Genomic DNA, 22636 nt, shown 5'->3' with positions numbered 1-22636 from the left:
TACGGTGTCCGCCAAGGCTCCTTCCTCGGTCCCAGTTTATTTTGTATTTAATATGCTCCCTCTCTGCGACATCGTCTGCAGATACAGTGTTCATTTTCACTGCTACACTGATGACACACAACTTTAGCTACCAATCAGACCCGGTGACCAGTCCAACATAACAACCCTCCACACGTCTTACTGAAATAAAAAACTGAATGTCAGACAATTTCTTACAATTTACAAAACGACAAAATCTCAGGTAGGGTTGTCACGATACTAGAATTTTAAACTCGATACCCAGAAAAAATAGAAGAGAAAAAATGAACCTAACCCTTTTTTTTTAAATAAAGATTACAACAATACAAACATGTGTGCTTCTGGTGACTTATATTTTCGTTGCTGATTAAATAGAGTTGTCAGGTAGGCTGCTGCCGTTTCTGTCTAGTTGCTGGTCGACTTTTCTCAGCTTCAATCTGGGACTTTAAGAGAAATATAACACTTTTCAGATACAAATAATTATGTTATCCTGTTAAATTGACACTGTCTATTAATGTTACAGTCCGGCAAGACTGATAACGTTTCCTGCCTAGCTCCCACATTAATGTTAGTCGTTCTATTATTAGCCAAAGCCGCAGTTTAATGATGACTTAACAGGCGGCTAATGTGGCTATCGTCTAATTGCTAATAGTTGAATAGCTAGGGTTAAGGTGTGCCGCCGGCCAGGTAAAATATTAAAGCAAAATAATTCCAAACGGCACTTTTGCTTTTTAAATTTCAGCTAAAACAGGTCGCGAAGGTCCTTCAGCAGCAGCACTTGCCATGTAAATTTATTTTTAGGCTGTCGACGCCAGCTCAGTGTTGTGAACATCAACTAGCGTTCATGTGTTCAGCTGCAAGTGAGGGGAGGGCTGTGTGCCTGCCTGTCTGCAGTGGTGCTGTATGAAGTTGTGTGGACTGGAGCAGGGAAGATGGCACTGTTGGTATCGATACTATTGCAAATGAGTATTTAATCCAATACTAATTTTTAGTATTGATTAGTGTCTGAGTATCGATTTTTTTGACAACCCTAATCTCAGGTCATCATACTTGGTCCACTCACAAAAAGAATTCAAAGCATAGAAAAATTGTCAATTAACAAATTATGTTAAGCCCTCAGCTAAGAATCTTGGGAGTAATTTTTGATCAGGATTTGTGTTTTGAATCCCAGGTGAAGAAATTTGTTCAGTCATGTTTTTGTCACATGAGAAATATAGCCAATTTGAAGTCTTTTATTTCAGCCATAGATCTGGAGAATCTCATCCAAGCTTTTATTTTCTTTCATCTTGAAGACTGTAACTCTCTATACAGCTGTCTCAGTCAAAAATCCATCTCCTACAGTTAGTTCAGAACGCTGCAGCTCCGCTCCTAACTCAGTCCAAACAATGTGTTCACATTAACCCCAGTCTCGGGATCTCTACACTGGCAGCTCATTCACTGGCAGCAGATACGGGCTTGCCTTCCTTATATTTCTGAGCTTTTATCCCCCTATGATCGAGGACTCTGAGATCCTCTGGTAGTTCATTGCTGGTCATTCCAGGGTCTATGGTGAAAACAAAAGGAGACGGGGCCTTTGCTGCCAGGGCTCTAAACTTTGGAACAACCTGCCAGAGGAGATCAGACTCTCAGAGTCAGTTCAGTTTCATCTTCTTCGCTTCTTAAGACACAATTTATATTTAAAAAAAAGCTTTTATTGTGTGATGTCTTTTTAAATTTAATTTACATTTCACTTTGATTTGTTTGGATGTTTTCTGTTTGACTCAAGTGAAACACTTTGTTACTTGTATTGAAAAGTGCTACACAAATAAACAATTATTATTATCACCATTGTTATTTGGTAAAGTTGGTTCTGTTGCTGATGTCCATGTGAAGTATTGAAACAAACCTGTGTCATGTTCTGATAATCAATAAAGTAGCAGAAGCCGAGTGGTGTCAGGTCAAGGCAGGGCTGCTGGCGGTTGTGGGCGCTCTCGATGGCTATGGCCACCTCCATGTCATAGGGCGTCCATGTACCTGCATCATTTTCCCATTCCCACTGCCAGCCCTGACCCGGGGCCGAGGCTGGGTCATAAAAACTCCTCCGCACCGGACGGATGGTTCCTGAAAAAGAGGAGGAAATATAAAAATGTGCCTCAGTTAATTTCTCTGTCCTAACAAATTATAACTTCTACTAGTGACCAGCACAGTTCTATAATATTAAATAAAAAGTACCTCTGCTGAATAAAAGACACAAGGTTTCAGAAGCAAAGCCAAAACAGTGAGGAAGCGAGCCAGTAGTATAAGGCTGGGCAATTAATCAATTTTTATTTTCAATTATGATTTTGGCCTCAAACTATAATGAAAAAAAGATAAAGGAGATAAAACAATCATTGTGCTGCATTCTGTTTCACAACAAATTTCATCCCCTCATCCACTTCCAGGTTATGTTTCAGCGTACATTAGCAACGTACGTAGGAGTGAGAAATCTTGAGCATTTTGCTGGTTCAGGGTTGGGCCACCCTTTAATTTCCTTGGACTGAGTTACTGGCAAGTATATGTTGAATATAGTTTACCAAAATGTTGAAATATGTTTTGGAGTCAGTATGTTGGTGCAGTGCACTACAACATAGTTGATCTTGTTTATTTTTATCTAATTTATGTATACATTGATTATTTATTCATTATTATTTATTTCATAATTTATCAAATTTTTAAAAATGACCTTTTTCATTTCTTTTTTCATTTAATTGTATTTCAAGTTGAAAAAAGTCCACTGTTAAAAATATTTTTTTTTTTCTTAAAGTTCAATAAATGCTTGGTGTCTCCAAAGTCAATGAGTAATCCTGGTAAATAATCATGATTTCAAAACTGATCAAAATCATGATTATGATTTTTGCCATAATCAAGCAGCCCTGACATAGTAACGTCCGAAAAACCTGCACACAACCAACAAAAAAGGATAAAAAAAAAATTACTAGAGGAATGGTATGGTCTTTGGTCTAGATTAGGGCTGGGTTGAAACAAGGATTTTCAAAACGATCTTCATTTGAATTATCTGATATTGGGTCCACTGAATGCACCAAAGTCTAAAGGCAAATGTTTGGTTGCATTTGCAGTGAAGAGCTGGACGAAAGCAAAGCCATACACAAGATGTGAAAGACGAAGCTGATAGAAGAAGAAGCCATGTGAACCGTTTTGGTCCAATCTTAATTTAAACAAACATTAATATTTTTAATGCAGCAGGTTAGAGGAACAATTTACTGCTTTAGTTCTCCGAGAATCTCATTCATATCCAAATAAAATTGGTACTGTAGTTGAAATATCTCTAACAAAATATATCGAATCAACTGAATTTGCATGGAATGGGGACCTTGTGACAATGTGGTGGTGCTGGAGTCCAGGACTAGATTTGGGATAGCAGTGGCGATACCCAGCCAGAGTCTACCTCAGAGAATGATGAAGAGGATCTTACACTCAGTGATCATGAAGGATTAAGCCAAGCCAAAGACAGTAGTAGCCTGTGGCTCACAGACACCACATACACAATGGCTGAAATCACCTGACTGTCACAAAAAATCTAAGCAAGGAAATAAATGATTCACGTTCCTCCTCTACAACAATTACTATTTCCTCCCTTGAGAAAGACGACACTTCATGCCAAGTGTTAAATATGCAGACCACTAATCTGTAAAACATCTCTGTATAATTAAATCAGCATTTACATGGTACGCTTCGCATTCTGTCTGTAATCACTAACACTATATATAATATTCTATTAGATGCAGATTGAACATCTGGGGGTGTTGTAGCTCCTTGTTAAAATGGCTGAGGGGGCATCTGCAAATAGAGCACGTCAAGACTGCCAGCGCTGCAACATACACTGCATGTTTCCATTGATCATGACTAATGAATCAATCCTAAGAACAATTCTGAAATAAAAGAAGATTTGTGGAAACTACAATTTACTACATTATGTTACATTACTCCCAGAATGAAGTCTAAAATTCTTGGGAATGAAGGCTCTACCTTAAAATCCCATTCTTGTGTATTTCAGTGTGATGAAAATTAATTAAACAACTTGATGTGATGTGATTTCAATACCGAAAAACGATGTTAAGCAACATATCTGTTTACATATTTTGTTTCCATTCAGTCTTAATTTAAAATGCTGCAAAAAATGTGAGTTAGTTGGGTTTCTATTAGCTATAGATAAACAGCCTGCCTGCAGGCCGATCAGAGATGGGCAAGGAGTCCTGAAAATATGTTTATGCAACATCTAATGATGACAGAGCCATGATGTAGTCCTTCTAACTAGATGCATGATTTTCATTAAAATACTTGGGTGAGTGGGTAAACATATCCATTAGAGTCACGGAGGTAGGGGGATGCCGGTCTTGTGACCCTGAGCCCTGCAGAGTGCTGAGTTAAAAAGTTAAACGGAGCACTTCATCCACTTTGCTCCTTATTTCACATTCATATACTCATATGCTTGTGTTTTCACTTTCAGTTCAACACGTCACTGACAAAGGAGCTGCTAAAAAAAATCTAAGAACAACTGAATTAATAATCAAAAACACACATAACTAACCAGAACACAACAATGTCTCTCTGTCTCCTAGTGGGATAGAGGGGTGGGGGGAGGGTCCCTAAACCAACCAACCAGAAACTACCTCTGTCTCCAGGGGTAACGGGCTATTCAGTCAATGCCAGGACAAGGAGAGGAAGGCGTGTGTGTGTGTGTGTGTGTGTGTGTGTGTGTGTGTGTGTGTGTGTTTAGGGGTGGGGCATGGACACACAGACATCAAAAGGACGGGGTTGAATGGATGGGGAGCTGCATTTGTTTGGTGGCGACGGAGACAGGGACAAAGTGAATAATCAAACTGAGATATCACCCACTTTATTGTCTCTGTAGTTGTACAATAATGTATTTGCTGCAGTAATATCTAAAAAGGAGACGCTAACATGCCAATAGACCACTTGTGAGGCATTACAGCAAAAGACGGACAGATATGCAGGAATGATATGAAGTGAATGAGAAAAAGATTTTTAAAAAGCGCCTGTGAAAGTATATGACCCTATCCTCTTCTCCTCTTTCCCCAGGAACCAGGAAGCTTTTGAGGAACTTTGCGCGTTTCCACCGCAGGAACCAGGGTCTAAATTTAGTTCTGGGGTAATTGATCGACCCCCAAAAAAGGTACCTGGTCGGGGGGTAGTACTTTCCAAAGGTTCAGGAACTTTGGGGGGTGTGGTCTGCAGTGCTGAACATTTCCGACTGGTCGAGTACTTGCTGCATTTTATTTCACCCGCCATGTTTAAAAGTTCGCAGGGAGTGAGCGAGCGAGCAAACACATTTTCCACACTGCGAAACAGGTCCGGGGGAAGGTAAAAAAAACTGAAACAGGTCTTCAAAAAAATAAAGGACCACAACAACCGGAGTGGCGAAGGTTGCCACCAGTCACGGATCGTCCTGTATTTTAAAATAAAATGCTGCCTCCTGTATTGAATATATACGGGACGCAATTAAGTTCCAGGTACTTTTTGGTCGAAACGCGGCTTAACTCTCTGATGCATGAATCCAGAGCAGCAGGATACACTCAACCTAAGTGATTACTATGTGAAATATAGTTTCTCCCTCAAACTCCAGAGTCCATTCTGTTCTAGCAGACTACAGCAGCTCCACACAGTTTCCACCATGGCCAAATTATGCAATCAAATCATTTTTCCATTAGACATTTTCTAAATTTAAAGTAAGAGAAATTTCAGTATGGAATAATGTTATTTCTTCAAGGTTTATTTAATGCATACCGATATATTATGTCAAATAAGTCATACATCTTTACATGGACATAAAAATCTCTTCAGAATGCCTAAATTCCAAGAATGTCAGGACACAACCGAGGTGTGTGGAACAGATGCACCCACACCCAAGGACTCAAAGGCTTTGTGGTTGAATCTGTCCGCCACTCAGACTACTTTCATGATAATTCCTGCTTATCCAGAGTCATATAAAATATTAACTAGTTTTGTAATTTTGTCATAATTGCTATGTCAAGTCTTGAGCTAAGGCTAAAAAGTGTTTTATGCGGTTACAGAGACCTTGACCTTTGACCACCAAATTCTAATCAGTTCATCATTAAGTCTAAATGAACGTTTTTACCAAATTTGAAGAAGTTCCCACCTGGTGTTACTGAGATATTGCGTTCACAAGAAAGGGACTGACAGAGGGACAACCCGAAAACATGATGCCTCACCCTGGCTGCTGCCGACACAGAGGCAAAATAAAAAGCTGCTATGATGTGCAGATTTAAATGTTGGTTATTCTTTTTTATTTGACAGTGACTTTTCCGAAACACATTGACTTGCTGAGGAGACAAACAGCATCTACTGCAATGACAAACTGTCCACTCCAAGAGGACACCACCACACGGGCACTCTTTCATTATATCAATAATAAAAGGAACAATGCACATCTCTATTGATCCCAGAAGGGATATTGTCTTTGTGTATGTATTAATGTGTTAATGTATTAATAAGGAAGAGCCACAATGGGAAAGGGAGACATGCATTCCATAATGACTGTCAAGTAGATGACTGTGTATTTTGTGTGTAGTTAGACCTTTATGTGGGCTCTTGTACTGGACTGCAAATTAGCTTATAAATGAGATTATTAGCCCCCATTAGTCCTCCTCTTATTGTTATTGTTACTAATCGTTTAATCATAATTCCATTGTTTGCTGAACGTAACATAACATGTTTTTTGCCTGTTCTGAGCCTAGTCCCAGCAACTGTGTAACCGCCAAACCGCAGGGATACCTTCCTTTTTCACCACCATAAGAAGAAAAAAAAAAAGTCAATGCCCTGCTGGATAATAGACATATTATTGACCAGATTTTATTTAGATTTGGCCAATATTAATTTTCTTTACACAACCCATAACATTAATAAATATTTCTGAATTATACACACACACGCACACACACACATTGTATATACATTTTTAAAACAATTATGACCAGAAATGTACTTGGCAGGATATTTTACAGTTAAAAAATAAACCTACTCTTTCTGGTGAACAAAATATAGAATGGTGACCTTTTCAAAACATATCTTTGGCATTTCTGTGCTCCAGTTTCTTGTCATTTGTTAGCTCATATCTAAGCGGATACCAATATATGTGTATATTTATGCAATGATACTGTGTTTCAAACGAATTACATTTAGGTTATGATGGGCCTGTTAACCCACTGAGCTCCATGGAGTGAGGTCATGTTAAACAGAGTTTAAATTTGAGAAAGAGATTTGTGGTATTGGATGATTAATCAGTATCGGATACCAATATACCATAAAGTGGGATATCAGCATTCGTAGATGAATGTATACAATTTATATTCGAGGAAACCCACACCTTTGTGCAGTTCAACAAAATGTAATACGCTATAGTTAGAAGTTAATGAGCACAAAAAATTCTGTGTGTGTGTCTGTGTAATTGCGTGTGTATATGAATGTAGGTATGCTAGGGTATATCCCATGTCTACAAACCAACACAAAAGATAAAAGCAGGTGTTAGTGGCTCTGACAGTTACAGCTGTACAGTGTACGTATCTGTCTATGTGTTGTACACAGCAGACCTGGCCAGCTGTTACTTTCACATCAGTCACAGTCAAAATCAAGTGCAACATGTCTCAATGTGGCCACTCCGGATCTACGCACTGGTTAGACCGCGTGTTTGTGTGAGTGCCAGGTTTTAAATACATGAATCATCTTTGCTTTGTCCACATAAAAGAAAATTCTCTTAAGTTCTTGAATGAAAATTGTACAACATCTGAAAGGTGAAACAACTGCCTTCAGGGATCGACCTGAAGGTAGAAGTAAACACGGGTAGTACAGGTAGCAGTTGGGGATATTGCAGTGTGTGATGTGCATGAGAAAGTGGGAGAGGACAAAGAGGCCTGGGGCAGGTGGCGAATGTTTTCTCTGCCACTGGACCAGTCAGGGTGACAAGCCGAAGTCCACACATGCCTGTCGTTCCGTCTTGTGGGAATGACAGGTATAGTTAGGTGTCGTCTGCGTAGCAGTGATATGAGAAGCCATGCGAGCGTATAATTTGACTCAAGGAGGTTGTGTATAGTGCAAAGATAGGAGCCCACAGTACTGATCCTTCTGGGGAGAGGATGGGATAAGGATGTTTGTCCTTGCCGAGGCACACTGACGAAATACCCAGTGAGATAGGAGTCAAACCAAGAAAGCGCTTTGCTCAAGATGCCCATGTCAGAGAGTACAGATAGCTGGATGCAGTGGTTCACCGTGAAAAAACCTGCTGATAGGCCCAGCAGGATAAAAACCGAGGACTGACCTGCAGCTGTAGCTGCCCTTGCGGCTTCTGCTAGACTTATTTAAATCAAGGAGGGCATTCTGTGAGAGAAATTCTGATACCTGCTTGAAAACCACACTTCCTATACACTTGGGTAATGAAAGCGGTTGATAGTTCTTACCTTGACCAGTGTCAAGTAAAGGCTTTTTGAGCAGAGTTGTTACCTGTGCCTGTTTCAAAGCAGTGGGAAGTGTTGCCAAAGACAGTGAAGCATTAATCATGTGCAATTGCTGGTACAATGGTGGGAGATACGGTTTGCAGCAGATTTGTGAGAAAGGGGTCCAGCGCACATGTGGTTGGACGACTATAGTCAGCAGTTTTGACATGTTTTCAGCGAGAAGGGTGAGTGACAGAAGTGATGCACCCTTTACCTGGGGAGACTGAGCAGGGCGTGAGAGCAGAGGATTGGTATATATCTTTGCCTTTCAGATGCATTACCCTCGGAGGGTGATGTGCCCTTAACTGGGTGAGACTGAGACAGAGATTCAGAGAATTGGCTACTGATGGCTGCCACTTTTTCAGTACAGAAGGAGGCAAAGATATCAGCTAAGCAGTTTGTGTATATTGGGTGTCATGGAGGATTGAATCATGTTTTGAAGGTGGAAAATTGTTTCAGAATGTCTTTGCTACTGCTTGTCTTATTATTGTAAAAAGCTATTTTGGCAGCACTGATGCTGGATGAGAAGAAAAGATAGGAATGACTGATAACCTTTGAGATCAGTGGGGTCACTGGTTTTACACTGTTTTCTCTGCACAGCTCTGAGATCAGTATGCAGCTATAAGGATGGTGTCAGTCAGCCATTGGTGAGGCAGGTTAGAGCGAGCCAGTTTGGTGGATAGAGGACACAGGCTATCCAGACACAAGGTTAGTGTAGAGCAGGGAGACTCTTGCATTAATGACCTCTAGTGTGGAAATGTGCTAAGAGGAGGTGGGGTGTAGGTGAGCAATGAGGAAAAATGGGTGGGAGAAAGCTACGGAGCTTGTGACGGACAAACTAGAAATGGTGGAATAGACGGCCGCTCGGAGAGGCAAACAGTGGAGCGAATTAAATAGCAGTCAGAGAGGTGCAGAGGTGTGACTGGTAGGCAGTTTTTAGCACAATTGTTCGTGAGAGTGCGATCGTGTTCTTTACTGTCTTTACTTTGTGAGTCGGAGGGCTACAAACCAGTTTTAGGTCAAATGAGTATGTTGGGGACAGGAAGTCTGCAGAGCTCACATTGTTTAAGCCATGTTCAGGAATGGAATACAGTGGTGAGCCGAGATCATCCACAAAATCACTGATTTCTCCCGCTGGATGGTAAATGGCAACCACAGAAACTTTTACCGAAGCGGTCACCATAACTGCGTGGTTATTTGGAGGAGACGGTTCAGTGAATTTGTATTTGTTGAAAATTAAGTGACCAGTTCTGCCTCCTCAGCCGGACAGACGGGAAGAATGGGAGAATGTGTAGTTATTGGAGAGCACAGGTGGGATAGCAGTGATCTGATTTGATCCTAGTCTCAGTTAGTGCCAGAAGCTCAAGGAATATCTGGTTAGCATAGGCAGAAATGAGATTAGCTTTGTTAATTGCAGATTGGCAGTTGCATAGCCCAACAGATAAGGAGGCACATGTGGGTGAGGGTTGTTGCAAAGGCTGGAGGTTATACAGATTTCGTCTTTTGGCAAAGTGATACTTTTTGCATTTACCCGAGATAGCAAGACTGGAGTGAATGCACATAGTTGCAGTGGTAAGTATGGACAGAGTTTACTTTTTCTTGCTCAGGGCAAATAGCACGTTCAGAGGTAGACTCACTGCTTTTACCCCAGTAGGTTTTCACACGAGGGCTCTATACATCTTTGTCTCTGTTTGCCTCCCCTCTTTCATTTATCCCAAACATGAATGGAAACCCTTAAACCTGATTTTCCATCCAGCTACCAGGACCAAGTTTTGTCAAAAAAGACGCATTAAAAAAAGAATATTTTTAAAAGTTGCAGCAGTAGTCAGTCTTATTGGTGTTACAAGGTGTTACAGGGTGTTCAGGCTCACACTGATTAAATAAGTTGCCTATCTGCCTTTTTCTGGTTGAGGAAATGGAAAAAAGTGATGTATAATATGGGAGTCTCAATAAAGGTTTAAAGTCTAATTTGAAATTGACACCCCTGAGAAGGTCACACCATCTGAAAAATGAGGGCTTGTACTATAAAAAAAAAAAAAAGACTGAAATGAAGAACAGAAAGACAAAGCCAATGCCCAGAGGAAGCTGAATTAAATGGCAATGGAATTGTTTTCTAAAGGTAAAGAGGAGATGGGAGTGAGGAGGAAGAGGGAGTCAAAAGATGAAGTAGAAGCATGAGATAAGAGAAGAACATAGAGGCTGAAACAAAGGGGATACGATCACAGATTATCTAGAAGGTCAAGCTGACCAAGACAAAACTTCTTTCACACACTCATTTCATCTCCTCTTGTTTAGTACTTTTTCATCACTTTCCCACATCCTCTGTTCCCTTGTTTCCCTCTTTTGATTCGTTTATCTTATCCCTTCTGCTGTCTGATGCCATACATTCCTTTGCCTTCACTTCTCCTTTTTCCCCTTTTACTAACACTGACTCAGTGTATTTATACATTTTTGTCTCACTGCTTGATTCCCTCTTTTATTAATCCCAAACATGAATGGAAACCCTCAAACCTGATTTTCCACCCAGCTGTCATGACCATGTTTAGTAAAAGAAGGTGGATAAATATTAGAGTTGCTGCAGTTGTCAGTCTTACTGGTGTTACACAGTGATACACGGTGTTCTGGCACACACTGATTGCATAAGTTGCCTAGTGACCTTTTTGCATATTTTTATAGACATAAAACCCATTTGGCTAATTTCTGTGTATCAGCGGCAGAGTCACATTCAATACTACTTATCAATACTTAGACAAAGAAATTATAAACTGAAAATGTCTGCTCCATACAGCAGCAGAGCACAATCACATCACAGAGTAACACAGTCTTATCACATGATTAGAGGAGAGTCGACCAACAAGACAACGGCAGATGATTTGGTGCAAAGTGAAAAGAAAAAGCCCGTATTTGGCAATATTTCGGTATATTAAACCCAATGCCAAAAGGAAACTTGACAACATCATTAATGATGCAAAGTTTGTCTGATGGCAGCATCTGGAGGTAACAATTCTAATCTACAGATATTAAGCCAGCACGTGTCTTTTCTTTTGAAATGGGGGGAAAATTTCCACACCATGGCAACTGGGAAAAAATTAATTTCAATGTGCATTACATTACCTGGATTGAAATGATACATGGTGTAGTAGTATTTAGTCCTGAACACACACACAAAAAAATCAACTATCAAATCTGAGTGCCAAAAGCTGAGCCCGACGTTTCAGTTTTTAATTATTTCTCCCACACAAATTAAAATTTGAGTCTCTAACAAAAAGTTACAGCCCCACTGGGTACATCATCATCATAGTTACCTAGCAACATTATATTTGGTTAAAGAAAAATTACATTGAGCATAGATGAGATAGAAATAGTTGTTGCAAGTCATTTTATATTAAAATGACATTAAAAAACAAAATGAATGGTCAAAATTAAAAACACTTTGGCAAACAGTAAATTCTTCTGCTATCGCCATTACACTGCATTACATTATACAATACTTTGCCTCCCTGTAGCCGCTCTAAACCCCCTCACAAGTCATCAGCCACAGAAAATACTGTATGTGTGTGTGTGTGTGTGTGTGTGTGTGTGTGTGTGTGTGTGTGTGTGTGTGTGTGTGTGTGTGTGTGTGTGTGTGTGTCTGTCTCTGGTGTTATGCCTGGACAGTGTTTTACAGTTATGGATCTGGGATCTGGGTTATGGGCAGAAAAGCTGTGACTGTTCTGTTTGTAAGTGTGAAGTTACAGCCAATGGTAACGTCATAGACCTTTTTGTCATGTTTTTCTTTTTCCGGTTTGGGTTGGATGTGTTCAAAATAAAAAAAACCCAGGCTAAAAATATTTGTTCATGACTACAGTGGGGTCCATGATAATGCATCAGTGAAATAAACATTAATGTATTTCTTCACATACAGTAAATCTGCTGCTAGTGTGTGTATTGTGGACAGGGAGTGATATCCCCCCAGAGGCCTCACAGTAACAGTAACTCGACACGCAGAGTTTCACAACAACAACTCAGACTGTGACCCCTTTTCTCTGGGTTTCCTTCCCACTGTTCCCACTGCGGTGATTTATGACGCCTCCACATAAAAAAAAACAGGCAAAAACACACAGGATCCAGTATGCTAACTTGACGTTAACTTAGCTCTACCAGTCAGGGAACTATACTCATCAAAATCTTTATTGTGATATTGCTCCAAAACTCACACTATTGAGATCCTTGCTTTTTATTGTTATTAGTGGGGTAGCAGACAGCAATGACATTGAGATCCTCCCGCTTTATTGTATGATTGAAGCAAGCAGTTAAATCTTTATTATTCTTCCTTTTTCTTCCGTACATTTTTGGCGCACCACTAGTTTTACCAGCTTGATGCTAGGAAAACTGTTAAGCATGTTTAGCAGTTAGCTGCAGAGACTTTTGGTGCAGATATCTGTAAAAGTTGATTTTATACGAATTGTTTTATAATTTTTTTTCCCTGAATGGTTTTCTATGGGGAATAAGCAAAATATGATGAAACATGAGGAATATAATAGACACTTTAAAGGCTAGAACACTGAAACTTTGTGAATACCTTCCCGGTACGTCAGTGCTTCACGTGCTCAAAAATGGTTGCAATAGCAATATCCACAATGTAAAAACTTTCTGCACATTTCATGTACATTAAATGATATTATATCAGGGCCGTCTCAAGCCAAGCCTGTGCCTGACAAAAGTGGGTTTTTCCAACTCATCATAACAATGAATTATTTTCCACCAAATAAATAATTTAGTTCATATAAACCTAACATTGACACACACACCTCATTATGGAAAACAGTGATGACAGCCTAAACTATCACGCTTGTAAGTAACTGGAAACCATACTTTGATTTTTACTCTACATAGATCATAAACCCTTGATTATAAAAACGACTCATTGAGATCAGTTGAGAAATGTAAGCATTAGTGCTTTTCATCCAGAAAAAACATGTTTACAGGCCAGTCTTGCCCTGTCCAATATGGCGACAATGTTGAAAAGCAGCCATCACTGCATTTACACAAATGTTTCTATGCTTTTGACTCCCTATCCTGCATCTTACACCTAAGCTCCACCAATCTTGGTACATACCGTGTTTGGATGACCCCAGAATACTGCCCACATGTTTGATTTGAGATATCATATATCGTTTAATATTGGCTGATAAACATTTGTGGGCGTGGTCAAATCAATTCAACCTGCAATAAATAACAACCTGCTATAAGTCTTGAATGTTTCATCCAACTGCAACCATATTTGGCTTTTTTTGTACAGACCTGAAAAACAAATAAGTCTGAAAAAAATACAATTTTCATGCAAAAAAAAAAAAAAACAAAAACAAACAATAATTGCTTAACAGAAATAGTTACTACTCCTGCAACACGCGCTACATGCTTGTGGCTTGAAACGTGGTTTCAAAGCTAAAATGTTCAGGAGCTAGGTACTATGACTTTTGGAGCTGATATCTGTAACAGCTAATTTTATATATAATCGTTTTTTATGGGGAATTAGCAAAACCTGATGACACTTAATGAATCATGAATATCTCTAAAAGTATAAAGGCTACAAGACTGAAGATTGCTGGACAGCCTCCCCAACACTTCAGTGCTTCGTCGACATAAAAATGGTAGCGATAGCAACAACATGTGGTGAGAATTTAGCCTAGAAATTATTGCAAAATGTTGTATGTCTTAAACAGCCAGTCAAGTTGCAGGAAACATGGTCACAATCTCTCTCCTTCCTGAGGAGTGTTGTACAGTGTTGAAATGACCAGAAGTGTTAACATTATGACATCACGGTGAAGTTGATCTTCGACCTTTTGGATCTAATTAGTACATCAAACAAGTGGTCCAAGTCTGAAGAAATTCTCATCATGTTCAAGAGAATGGGAAGGACTAGGCCGCCGCCGGCACGGAGGCGTAAAAGCATTCTGCAAAATTCTGCAGGGGCCGATAAATTAGCAAGCGTTTCTACACACATCCCATTTACATGCACTTCAGAAAAGATTTCAAACGGAGTTTATATAACAGTGCATATACATAAGACCTCACGGCTGGGTACTTAAACTTTTCATTATTAATGAATGCTGATACAATACCAAGGCTTATACAAAATCCAATAAATGATGCTATGTTTTGAGGCCTGTAGTTATGTTTTCTACAAACCCCTTTATTTATTTAACAAAAGTAAACAACCTCCGAAATGTTAAATATTAACACAAAAGGTCATAAAAATCTTCTAAATGTAATAGGCTAAAAGTTAATGCTGCACGAATAAATATTTTATAATTAATTCACGACAGGTCAAATGTGTAATGTGAAAGGAGTCACTCTTAGTGATAAACCAACAGAACATTATCACACAACTCTGCAGTTCCACTCAATAGTATTGAGTTTGTAAAATCCTCTTTAACCGTGTTGTTTTGGTTTTACAGCCGGCAACTTCATTGTTTAATTCAGTCTCATCTCTCTGCTATGTACACACTTACGTCAGTACAAAAAAAAAAAAAAACATATTGAGGACGTGAGGATAAACACCTGGCCTAGCATTAACAGCAGTGCAGCAATGTGAAAAGAAATCCCGGAGGTGCATCTTTGTATTCTAAATTATTCAATCCAAAGTTGCACCAAGACTGACACTCACAATAAAACTGAGAATATCAGCTCCTAGAATTCAGGTTTGTCACATGTAGACAGCTGACCTTTCTCACTTTCACTTTTTTTTGTTCACTCTCTGGAAAACCTGTGTGCTCTTTAACTACAGCACTGCAGTATGGGCCAAAAAAACCTTAAGGAACTGTAAGCCTTAACCTTAAGGAAGCATCTCAAAACACATGAACATGTAAGTGCAGATTTTACAGTAACCAGATCACTGCCGTGCATGGAAACTTCTAAACCTTCTGTTATAACCTGCTTTGTCCCTATAACCTGGGTTGCTGTGCATGGTAACATAGTCAGGGATAATGTTTGGTTCCCCTTTTCTTGTCTTCACAATTCACCTCCTCCTCTTCGTCTCTAGGGAATCCACCATCTACACCCTACCCCCTTCTACCATGACCCTAAAGCCACAGGGTGTTTGTGGGGGTCTGGGAATGTTACTCCTTCAGCAGGAGCAGCTGAAACGAGAGGAAGAACATGCTGCAGGAGCATGGACAAAGATGCCCTCAAACTCTGAAAAATGCCCCTCAAAAGAAACCCATGACAAATATGTCTTTAAAGTAAAACAAAATATGTATCTCCCATTTTACCAGCACCTCAACAATTGCATTTACCTAAGCATATTTTTATTGCAAAGGTCACACCCTTGTCTTGGTAAAGACAGAGTTGTTTACATTTAGTTAGTTTGAATAGGGTTAGGAATTTGCTGACAGTGTGGGATTCATTTTTCCAACCTCAAAGCTAGTTCATGTGATTTTTTAATCTTCCATAATTAATAACTGGTTTAAGCGTAACTCTCCTGCCATTGTGTTATGAAAACAGAAGCATATTTGGAGTGTATTGAGTCAGCAAAACATTCATAAGGGACAAGATATATTATAATATACATTTGGGGTTGGAAGTTTTATATATCCCATCTAACCTGGAACACCTCTCTCCTGAGTAATTGTAAGTGAGAGTGAAGCTAAAGCTGTAGGACTGTAGACAGGAAGTTAATCTACTGCCTGTCGTTTCTCACATTCAGGAGGAGCAATGTGGATTGTGGCCTTGCTGTGGAACAGCGGACAAGCTCTTCTTTTCTTGCAGGGTCAAGGGAGTTTGACCAACCAGTCTACATGTGTTTTGTGGACTTGGAGAAGGTTTACAACCGTGTGCCCCAGGGACATCCTTTGGGTGTACTGTGGAAGTATGGGGTACCAGGACAATCGCCGTGAGCCATCCGGTCCTCGTTAAACCAAATAACATGGAACAATCTGGACATTATATGGCATGTACCGTAATCACTTGGCTGGGAAGCAGGGTATTCCAGAGGTCCCTCACCCCAGAAATGTTTCTTCCCACTTGGGGGATCCCGAGGTGGTTCCGAGGTGAGAGCTATGTCTGTATTCTCTGTGCAAAGTCAAACACATTTTGCCCAGAACTTGTTGGAAGTTTTATATATCCCATCTAACCTGGAACACCTTGGGACCCCCAAGGAGGAGCTGGAAAACATTGCTGGGGTGAGGGACATCTGGAATACCATGCTACCCAAATGATTAAGGTACATACCATATAATGTCCTGCATGTTTCATGTTATACAGCTCTCTCACTCCCCACATTTCCTGTCTGCCACATCACAGATACATTAAACGCAAAACTGGCACAAGAAAAAAAGTTCATTCACCCTGCTATGTGGATGCTGTCTACATTGTTCCTTGCAAATTCAAAAGGAACTAGGAGAAATTAAGGGTCTGATATGAGATGGGTAAATCCTGGTATTTTGCAGACCCAAAACTGGATCTCAAGTGGAAAAAGGGCTTTCAGTACCCAACTTTATATTTGACTGCTCCCTTTTTTGTCTTTCTTCTCTTCATCTTCCACTTTAGTGAACTTGTAACAACTGTGGCCCCCAAACCTAACAACAACCCCCTCCTGCCACAGAGGTCTGTTCTGCTCCTCTGAACCCTCAGACTTTCACCTCGTGTGTGTGTGTGTGTCTCACGGCAACAATGGAGTAACTCACATCTGTTCAACAAAGTCCAACAATGGTGGAGGGGCAAAAGACAGAGAGTGAGGAAAGGAGAGGGACAGAATACAGACTATCTCACTCCGTCTGCAACCCCCACTCCCTCTCTCTCACACACACACACACACACACACACACACACACACACACACACACACCCCACCCCTCCTCCACAACACACACTCATCCTACAATATGTCAATGCCAAAACTGAAAGACCCTTGGGACTTTTGCCTACTTTCAAAATTAAATACTTGTACAAGAGAGAGGGAAACTAAACACTTCAACAACAGAAAGAGGGAAAGAAAGAGAGAGGGGAGAGACAGAGGACAACTAACATGGACTCTCTGCTCATTAGGCCTTGAATATTCTTTCCACAGAATCAAGGGTCTTCTGTTTCTGTTTTCATGTGAGGAGTGTGCAGCTGCTGTGCGCCTGTGTGAGTGTGTATGTGTGTGTGTGATTCTGAGTGTAGCGCTTGTGCATAAGAGCTAAAGAATGCTGCTAACTCAGTGGTGAAGTGGTCATTTACAGCTGCCCCAGATCATCATGCTGCTGGATCTCAACACAACACTTAGCCACCACACATACTTATACTCTCTCTCTCTCTCTCTCCCTGTCTCTCTGTCTAATTGACAGAATTCACACAAAAGTCTTTACATCAAGTAAATCAACAGATCACCACACAGACATATTGGAAATTTCAGTGCATAACAGAATAATTTGTAGCACCAGTAGATGTTGATCTAAAGTAAAATAGCACCTGATACTGTGATACTGCTTTCTCTTTGCCCTGTATACAGCTAGGTTACATAGAAGCCAATTCCTGCCAGAGGGTCTTTGACCCACTCCACAACAAATAAGGTACATTTTAAAATAAATGTTTATGATCCTATGTAACCTGAATGAATGGTATCAAAAAAGGCAATCATTTCTCGCTCATTGAAAACTATCCAACCACTAAATTATGTTACAGAGAAGAAATTAATTCTCCATAACACCACTGCATTTTTTACCTCACTTAAATCTTACTTTAAGGCTCTATGCTACAATCCAAATGTGAGCATAAAAAGTGTCCCTATCACTATATGTTAAAAAAGGACTAGATCCTGCTATCACTCACACAGTCTACAATTAAAACAACTAAGTTATTATTGTTTTCTGGTGATATTATGGCTTTGTTTACATCAGTGATGACTGCTGTTGTGGCCAATATGTGCAATTATGACATTTTTTCCCCTAGAAATAAAATGTTTCATGCCAGTGTAGCTCAATTTTAATTGGTGAGGACAATTATGGATTGGGTTGTTAACAAGTCAGCCTATACTAATCACTCTGCTGACTTTGTTGACAAAAAACTGTTGCAGTTTATTTTATAATCTGTGCCACTACTTAGAGCTGCACCTACATAGATCTTTGGATCAGCATTGAAACTCAAACTAGGTTTTACCGTTTCATTCTTTCAATCCACATTTTAGCCACAACTCAACACAGTTGTCCCCAAATATAGCTCATTATCACCATAATGTATATTATGTTAATAAGACTCACTGATCACATTTCTATTTAGCTACACTGACCGAGACATGGTGCATTGCAGTCTACATTTGTCCCATTAGGTTAGACCCAGATCTAGACATACAAAGTCTAGAAACTCAAGTAATATTCCAATTTTTAATGAGACATGAAGGTAAAAAAAAGCCATGACCAATAGCAAGCAACACACAAATACCAAAGAAACTAATTGTACAGTGATGCACAACACTTTAAGATGCTACAGTTCAATTGAAAAGCCAGTTGTGGCACTCTCATATATTACAACTTAAGTTTTGAGGCCCCCCACCCTGAATAAAAAGTCCAACCATGACATGTTTACACAGTACATCCTCTCCCTCCACCTGCATCTCTCCCTGCACCTCCCCCTCTCCCAGTCTTACCTGTGTCCTGTCTGAACTGGTGCATGGACTGGAGATCTATGATGTACGGCGAGAGTCGGCTGTCCACCTGGCCGAGGACCACGCTCCCTCCGCGGGGGTCGCTGCTCCGGATGGCCGCCTCTATCTGGTGGGAGACGGCGGGGCTGTAGGGCCGCCACCGGCCGTGTTCGTTCATCCATTCCCACACCACCACGGCAGAGGCCAGGAGCATGTTGTTACCGCTGGCCCTGGAAGGGGAATGAATGATGAAACACCAGGAAAACACTTGGTTGTCTGCTACAAGTACCAAAGCCCCTCCGAGATGAGGGATTTGTTCGCCAAAATATAGCCTGCCGGAAGCAGAGGCCGAACACACAGCAAACAAGGTGGCATTTGCACACAAGAGTCTTTTTTTATTACGCTATCCATTTTAATCTGGCCCTGTCTGACTGTGAGCTTTTAACATGGTGATGAATTAATAAAAGGCGACTGTGCCCGAAAGCTAAAAACAAATCCAGGTTTAGTATCTTACATGGAGCCGCGGCTGAGCTAACGCTGGGAGACAGCGACACATTCTTCAACGAAGATCCGAACTCCTCGCATGGTGAGGGGGAGAAGGAAATCACGGTCTTTGCTCGATGGTCTTTGTTTGAACATTAACACGATGTCAAAAATATCCACTGACTAAACAGACAATAAAGCGGTCTTAGAAACCGACACACGGATAGCTTCTTCGGCGAGTCGTTTTTGTTTCCAGCCGACGGCCTCTTCGCTTTATGGGATTCCTGCCACGGTGGAAGAAATCCCTTCGGTGTAGGGAAAATACCTTTAAACACCAGCTCGTCCGCGGTCACTTCTTGTGGGGCGAGAGAAACATCTACCAGCACATGAATCACGGCAGAGCCAGCCTCGGCAGTGTGTAGATAACAACTAATGTGTGGTTTTTATCCCGTAGTCCGGGGCCTAGTAAACCGAAATGTTGAGAAAGTAGTGGCTTCCAACAGCGCAACCTCGGTAGTAACGACTTTCCAACCCGGGAAAGAGCAGAACAGGTTCAACTGGTCTGGATCCCGGGAAAATTAAACACAATAATGGATGTTTGTTTTACAGACAAATGTAACTAACGAACTGTCATATTTGGTCCACAGGCGATGCCTTTACGTGTTATTACACGTAGGCTATGCATCATATTTATAAGTTTTTACTACAGTGTTAGTATTAATTGTAGTGTTAATATTCTGATGCAGCAGCCTGATGATGGTGACACTGTTTATCTATCTACTTAATCATGTGTAACTCTTTTCACCACTGCACAAAAAGCAGCAGGGTCTGAATACGCACCTGTTAATATGAGTTTCTGGGTCCACTCTCCTAGTCCAAGACTTTTGGTACAAAATCCAGGACCGCCACAGACCTCTTAATGGGTTAAATCTACCTTTTCGGCTCCACCATGGCTCTTCTTTCTCCCCCTCTATCCTCGGTGGTCGCACATGCGGTCGCACATCTTTCTCTTTATAATAAAAGGCAAAATCCACTCAGAGAGGAATCTTTTTCCTCTAAGAGGTTATGGGTAAGAAAGTGGTATGTCCATGATGAGTTGAAGTAAACTCCACGTTTATCATTATGCTATCCTTTCGCGTCCATCTTTATCATGCAGTGGGGCAACCTCGTATGTGGCTTCAGGGGACTGAACAGTCCCCCGACTCTTTTCCCCTCACCACGCCCAGAACCCCCCCCCCCCCCCCCCCCCCCCCCCCCCCCCCCCCCCCGGTAATCAAGGGCCGACAATCAATATACAAAGAGGGGCTCCCAAGACATTTCATGCCAGGCTCCCCCATGTTGATAAAGCACCGTTGACTTCTACTTTTAAGACTTTATGTGACCTACTTTTATTAGATTTTGACATTTTTTTCTCTGAATTGTAATAGAACAGCCATCATTTAATTGAAATGCTATTAATACCAGGCTGAAATTATGGTACGTATGTTACAGAAGCATCAAACTTAATTTCTCCTTAAGCAACTTTAAATTTCACTAACAGCAGCCTCTTTATTGAGAGTAATGTGGAGCGTGGAGACACGCACTGCTTTTGAAGGTGGTTACATTCTCCCACCTGGTGGATAAATGGGGAATCTCACCTCGATTTATTGAGGCAGGTTACATTCGAGAAATCATGAATGTTCAATGCAGATCAAGTATTTTTTGAGGGCGGGTATACAATATCATGGCTTGAATTAATGTTACCAGGCGTATCTGTAACTTTAATACCATATCAGGTATAACTTCAATAGAGGCTCCTATTCTTACTGTCTTTAACCGGGTTGCCTATATAGGCTACTTCTTTATGACAGTGAAGGTTGGGTGCGATTTCCAGCGTCTACCACGCAACAGAGATTGAGTTTTACCGTCATAATATGTAGAGAAAATTAATATTAGTACTAGCGGCATGCCATCAATGGAAACATCTAGTTAAGAGCATGAGATCGTGACGTATGCGCATCACCGGCTCCATAGCTCAGGGGTTAGAGCACTGGTCTTGTAAACCAGGGGTCGCGAGTTCAAATCTCGCTGGGGCCTAATGTCATTTTCGTTTTATCTTGAACATGATATTGCTTTCACTTCATACATACACTCAGTTGCTAATTTATTAGGCATGCTTTGCTAAATAAGTCTAATAATACTTCAATATAACAATAAATTATATTATTATTTTATCTCAACTATAGTCTTCTGCTCCTGGCTGATGGTCACTCCACTTCTGAATTTTTATCAGTGGCCTTGTATGCTTAGAGTAGGCTAAGACATACTGCTATGATTTGAAAAATGATCCAGTGTCAGATTTGTGGCAGTAACAGACAGGTGTAATGAACTGATACTCCTGTGTATGTAAACCAGAGTGGAACGTGGTGGTGGGAGTATTCAACACTGAGGATGTTTTGCCAGTCTGGAGTTGGCTTTGACATTGGATTACTTAAGAAATACACAGAAAAAGTAGCTAATACTATTTGTGCATGACGTCTATGTATTAATAAGTCCAGCAAGTTAGGTGAAACATTTTGTCTAAGAAGTACTAAGTCCAGTAGTATGGATTTTTTGAACTTCTTCTGAAAGAAATGGTTTTTATCCTACATCTATATATATATAGATGGATGTATATATATATATATATAGCTGTGCTTAGCTACATGTTATGTTTTGAACATGTGACCTTTGTACAAAGGAACATGTGTCACCAGTAGAACGCTGCATGAGAACAGACCATTAGAACTAGAACCGCTGCTGTTGTGCTTCCTGTGACGTCACAATGGAACAACTGCAGATCTGAAGGTGAACACGCTCCTCACCTCATTCCCACCTGAACCACTGGAGAGGTAAGACCACTCCAGCTGTTTCTGCTTTAACTTTTCTTCTTCTGTTTATTAGAACCTTAATGTGTTGGACAGTTAGTTAGTTACATTGCAAACAACACTGCAGTGAGACGTGCTGTAATCTGAAGATGTAAAAGGAAAGGCACAATGTAATTTCC

The 22636-nt window shown here is 40.5% G+C and overlaps 1 protein-coding gene and 1 non-coding gene across 4 annotated transcripts in view; one reads left to right on the top strand and one right to left on the bottom strand.

Moving 5' to 3' along the window:
- Positions 1-20776, bottom strand: part of LOC130166221 (E3 ubiquitin-protein ligase DTX1-like) — a 38381-nt gene extending 17605 nt beyond the window's left edge. The window contains exons 1-3 of one of the 3 annotated variants that reach the window (XM_056371656.1): positions 20452-20776; positions 19132-19358; positions 1904-2118 (exon numbers count right to left, since the gene is read on the bottom strand). In XM_056371656.1, coding sequence (XP_056227631.1) covers positions 1904-2118; positions 19132-19342 — 426 coding nt within the window. In that variant the 5' untranslated portion in view covers positions 19343-19358; positions 20452-20776. Of the gene's footprint in view, positions 1-1903; positions 2119-19131; positions 19359-19642; positions 20170-20451 lie in introns of those variants that run through there. The other 2 variants (XM_056371655.1, XM_056371657.1) reach the window with 2 other exon arrangements.
- An 838-nt stretch (positions 20777-21614) lies between these two features.
- On the top strand, positions 21615-21687 carry trnat-ugu (transfer RNA threonine (anticodon UGU)). Its single transcript has one exon. It is a non-coding gene; the product is annotated as a tRNA-Thr (tRNA).
- The last annotated feature ends 949 nt before the right edge of the window (positions 21688-22636 follow it).

This window comes from Seriola aureovittata, chromosome 3, assembly GCF_021018895.1.
Source record: "Seriola aureovittata isolate HTS-2021-v1 ecotype China chromosome 3, ASM2101889v1, whole genome shotgun sequence".
Lineage (NCBI taxonomy): Eukaryota > Metazoa > Chordata > Actinopteri > Carangiformes > Carangidae > Seriola > Seriola aureovittata.
This window is presented reverse-complemented; position numbering and strand designations above follow the sequence as displayed.